General features: G+C 53.2%; 1 protein-coding gene across 1 annotated transcript; it reads left to right on the forward strand.

Moving 5' to 3' along the window:
- The first annotated feature begins 411 nt into the window (after positions 1-411).
- On the forward strand, positions 412-3,949 carry IL13 (interleukin 13). Its single transcript, XM_059173467.1, is given in 5 exon segments — positions 412-1,077; positions 1,080-1,313; positions 2,304-2,357; positions 2,603-2,707; positions 3,052-3,949. Coding segments are annotated over 5 exon segments (546 nt in total). The 5' UTR covers positions 412-1,023; the 3' UTR covers positions 3,151-3,949.
- The last annotated feature ends 1,262 nt before the right edge of the window (positions 3,950-5,211 follow it).

Raw genomic sequence — 5,211 nt, forward strand, 5'->3', positions numbered from 1 at the left:
ACACTTTCCAACCTGGGCTTCCTACCAGCCTAGCTGGTTAAGGGCTTCCCATCAGGATGGGCCCACGCTGAAGGCCTGAGTTGGAGGCTCTGTGTTTAGGCTCCCCATGCTCAAAATTATCATCAAAGCAACTTTAAGTTTTTTTGTTGTTGTTGTTTTTTTTTAAGATTTCACTTGACAGAGATAGGCAGAGGGGCAGGCAGAGAAAGAGAGGGGGAAGCAGGCTCCCCACTGAGCAGAGATCATGTGGGACTCAATCCCACAACCCTGAGATTATGACCTGAGCCAAAGGCAGAGGCTTTAACCCACTGAGCCACCCAGGCGCTCCAAAGCAACTTTAAAAAGAAAAGTTCCTGGGATGCCTGGCTGGCTCAGTCATTAAGTGTCTGCTTTTGGCTCAGGTCATGATCCCAGGGTCCTGGAATAGAGTCCCACGAGGGGCTCCCTGTTCAGGGAGGAGTGTGCTTCTCCCTCTCCCCCTATTCGTGCCATGCTCTCTCAAATAAAATCTTGGGGGGGGGGGGAAGAGGTCACAGAAGGATCCCTGACTCTGACTGGATCTTTCGTTGGAGACCTGAGAATCTGAACCTCTTACAGTCCTTCCCACAGTGGAGCCAACAGGGAATCGGGTGGAAGAAAAAGAACGAGTTTTGTATCCAAATCAAGTATGAGAGACCAGTTCATTGAAAAACAAAACCCCCAAATTCACACATCTGGTAGACTGTAGTCATAGCCCTGTCGACCGAACACTTCTGTTCCCAAACACTTTTGTAAACCAAAAGGGTCTGAGGACAGGTGCTGGGCAGATACTCCGGGTAGCTACCCAAGCAAAACCGCCGCAGTTCCGGCTGGCATGGCTGACACCAAGCTGCCCTGAGGGCCCTCTCACTCACCCCTGGAGTAAGCACATCCATATCTTGGGAAGAGCTCTAGACCCCTCTCAATCATAAGTCCACAAGAAATCAAACTCTTTCCTTTGTGCGACGCTGGATTTTCCACAAAGTAAAATCAAGATGAGTAAAGATGTGGTTTCTAGATAGTACTCGACAAAGCGGAGACCAGGGTTGGAGGCGTCATCACTTTGGCCTATAAAAGCTGCTGCAAGAGGCCAAGGCCACAAGCCACTCAGCTTAGGCCAGCCTACGAGTCTGCTCCTCGATCCTCCTGTGTTGGCTTTCAGCCCCATGGCGCTCTGGTTGACTGTGATCATTGCTTTCACCTGCCTTAGTGGCCTTGCCTCCCCAGGTCCTGTGCATAACTTAACAACCACCAAGGAGCTCATTGAGGAACTGGCCAACATCACCCAGAATCAGGTGAGTACCCTCTGGCCAGGGCCCTAGCTCTGAGGGTGTTGGAGGTTACTGGTCATGGCTCAGGCCATGAAGGCTGGGCCCAGTGGTAAGAAGCCCCATGGACCAGGATGCACCCAGCCATGAGGGACAAGAGCCAGGGGTGGGGGGCAGCAGTATGGATGGACCCATAAAGGGTTTTGGTGGAGCCCCCAGGGACCATCTCTTCCCCTGGCCTGGCCCTGCCTGCTATGGCCAGCTCCTACTCAACCATTCAAGAAGAGGAAAGCAGAGAGGCACCAGCACTCTTCTAGGACTATTTAGCATTTCCCATCTGGTTTGAATGGAATAATGGGGTCACTAATCACAGCATTTTGGATAAGCCCATTCTTACAGAAGGATTCATTAGTAGTCAGCTCCTGTCCCTAGTGGTGACGGCTCATACTTTCTGGGCAATAACTGTGTGCCAAGCCTACTGCTGGGTGCTTTTCATCTCATTCCATCACTGCCAACCACCTCCAAAGGCAGGTGTGATGACCCTATTTGACTGACTAAGCCTCGTTAAGGTTAAAACCAGATTCAGATCAGGCCTGGCTGATACCCAGCACCTATGCTCCAAACTGCAGTGTTCCCCAATTCAGAAGACAGGGTCTTATATACTAGCCTCCACCCTTCCCCATCTGACTGAGCTGGCCACCCCTTCCTCCCTCCCCCAACGCCATCCTGACTCTTCCCTGGAGGTGTCTTAACTGACCAGTCAGATGTTTTCTCTGCTGCAGCCCTGGCTGCAGAAAGCTTCACACAAGGCTTGTCCCTTACGGGTTGTGTCCCTCAGATTTTTCTCTCTCAGCCCCAGGGCCCTGGGCAATGGTCTCACTGACTATGCAGAGCAGGAAGTGAAGCTCAGGAACACTGGGGGGTCCCAGGCCTGGCTCTCTGCTAAGGCAGGGATGCCTGTGGGGGCGGATCCCTGTGGAGACATGGCCGGGGCTTACTGCCTTTTTGCTCCCTCAGGCATCCCTCTGCAATGGCAGCATGGTGTGGAGCATCAACCGGACCACCAGCATGGTAAGGACCCCCTGGACACTGTGGGAGACGGAGCTGAGGCTGTAGGTCTTGTGCTGGTGTTCTCTGAGTGGCACTCACATGCCTTGGGGATTCCTAGTGAGCTTCAAAAGCTGCTCACAGTTTGGAGCCCTCCCACCACCTCTAGCAGGGCTCTCCGCCTCTTTCTTCTGTAGATTCAGTGAAAGTGTGGGGGTGGTGGGGGGCAGCCGGCAGGGCCTAACACCCCCGTGTTCTTCTCCCTGCAGTACTGTGCAGCTCTGGAATCTCTGACCAGTGTCTCCAACTGCAGTGCCATCCACAGGACCCAGAGGTTGCTGAGATCACTGTGTCATCAGGATACCTCGGCAGGGGTAAGGCCCTTTGCCCTGTACCCCCAGCCCTGCATTCACTCCTGCCAGTCCTGGGAGCTCTAGGGGAACCTGGGTGAGCGTCAGAAGGCAAGCGTCCACTCGGGGGGTGGGTCCACTGTGGCTGCAGCAACACAGCCTTTGGGATTTCCAGGATCCGGGCTCATGGGCTCCTGACTCCTACCTGAGCTTCAGTTTCCACATCCATGAAATGCGGGTAATAACAGTACCCACTTCATGGGGGCTTTTGTGAGGCTTAAAGAAGCCGGTTCCTGGAAAGCCCCTGGTGAGGGCTGGTCACCTTCACTCTGGCATCCCACTAACAGGCCGGTCTCTTTGTCCTGCAGCAGATCTCCAGTAAGGACACCAAAATTGAAGTGATCCAGTTGGTGAAAAACCTGCTCACCTACGCACGGAGTGTTTTTCGCCATGGAAATTTCCCATGAAGCATGAAAACCTCGCATTCTTATTCACAGAGGCAGACCTGACCATTTAAGTTACAGATTCATTTTTTCTTTCAGATGTCACAGATTTCTTGTTGGGATAGGGTGCAGGGAGGGAGGGAGACATGATTTCCTTAGCTTGGATCTCAGCCTGTGCCACCTGCCTCCACCACGCAGAGCCCAGCCAGTGGCTCTACACTCCGTGAAGGACAAGAGAGAAACACTGCTTGGCAGGACTGCCCCCTCCTGAGACCAAACCCCTGCATTACAATGGGAGCTGCCTTGGCAGACACAAGTGGGAGGGGGCCTTGCTGTTCACAGGCATGGCTAAGGCAGACAGCAGCATCCCAGGCACATTTCTTCTTAGCCTTATTTATTATTGTGTGTTATTTAAATAAGTGTGTTTGTCTGTGCTGGGGACAGGGAGGGACTGTTGCCTCCAGAACCTGGAGCTGGGGGCCCGACGATGTGGGTGTTAGGAGTCCCTGGGAATAAGCACTGTGTGTAAAATTCTGCTACCTCACTGGGGTCCTGGGGCCAACACAGGACGGGAGAGAGGGCCAGAGAAGCTGCTCTTGTCTGCCACGCAGCAGCTGGCCCTCAGCCAAAGAGTAATTTATTGTTTTTCCTTGTATTTAAAATTAAGAAATAAAATATGTTATCAAAGAGTTAATAATATATAGAAGCGCAGCCTAGAAGGTTGCATTGGGTGTGTGTGGCCTGGGGGGAAGGGTCACTGAATGTGTTCTTTCACTGACTTGTCAAACTGGAAGCCAGAAATAAAGACAGTGACAAGACCTGATGATGGTTGTGTTTTACTTTGGCCTGTGGGGACCCTGAGACACTGAGGAGTTCTTTGGGAGGCAGGGGAGGTGGAGGAGGGGCCTAAGAAGGAGTGTGGGAGGATTAAGGGAGAGGACCTGGGCTGAATGGAAGTAAGTAAGCCCAGCAGGAGGCCAGCTGGCCTGAAGGACATCCCCCACATGCTACTCGCAGGAAGCAGCAGCTGGGGCCAGGACTTCTGGGTTCGAGGAGGACACGTGAAACAGGTAGTGGCTTCAGAAGTCCTGATCAGATCTTTCGAGAGTGGCCCGCCTCTGTCTGGTACCACCCACACACCCTCTGGTGTCTCCCTCACGACCTCTCTGATGCTCGGGGAAGAGGTGGCAGCATGGCCCAAAGTTCAGTATCTGGTAAGGTGCAAAGCCAGGGTTAGAACCCAGAATTCACTCCAACTCCAAAGCCCATACCACTCCACCTTCCTCTGTCCAAATGTCATCTAGCGTAAAGGCATGACTTTTTTTAAAGTAGGCTCCATGTCCAGATGGCGGGGCTTGAATTCACCACCTTGAGATCAAGATCCGAGATCAAGAGGTGGACATTCAACCAACGAGACAACTCAGGAGCCCCACGACTTTTATAACATTGGCATCAACCTGTTGGACCCCTCCCATGATAGGAAGCTTACGAATTCCTTTCTAGAGACAGCCTAGTAAGTCCCTGGACACATCCCATCATGAGTGCAGTGCTCACTCATCACCTCTGTGAATGAAGAGGCACCAACTGACTTATGGTTCCTGTACTATGAATGAAGAGTGGAGACTGAAGGTCACAGGGCCATGGTCAGACTGCCACCCCAACCAGATCTTTTTGCTTCTCCCCTGACCCAGGCCAGCACCATGAGTGCCAGAAGCAGCAGCCCTCAGCAAGCCATAGGTAATAATGCTCTTGCCCATCAGGAGGGTTTTCAGAGAATCCCTGAGAGGTGCCCAGAAGGATGCGATGCCTCTGCAGCAGGTTGTGGGTCATCAGAGACCAGTGTCAAACACCGAGTGGCAGGCAGTTACCTTCCCTGGGAAGCCCCAAGCCCTGTGGGAACATCCACAGCAATCCTCAGAAGCCAGTGGAGGCAGCCACCCCGGGACCCGTGAGAGAAGAGACACCATGGCAGGACCTGTCCGGGGTAGGGGACCATGGCAGGCAGCTCCGGGAGCCACCAGAGACAACGGACCCCTTGCACCCAGGCAGAAGCTAGGGGAGACCTCGAGAGGGGGCATACGAACG

This window comes from Mustela lutreola, chromosome 5 (genome assembly GCF_030435805.1).
Source record: "Mustela lutreola isolate mMusLut2 chromosome 5, mMusLut2.pri, whole genome shotgun sequence".
Taxonomy (NCBI): domain Eukaryota; kingdom Metazoa; phylum Chordata; class Mammalia; order Carnivora; family Mustelidae; genus Mustela; species Mustela lutreola.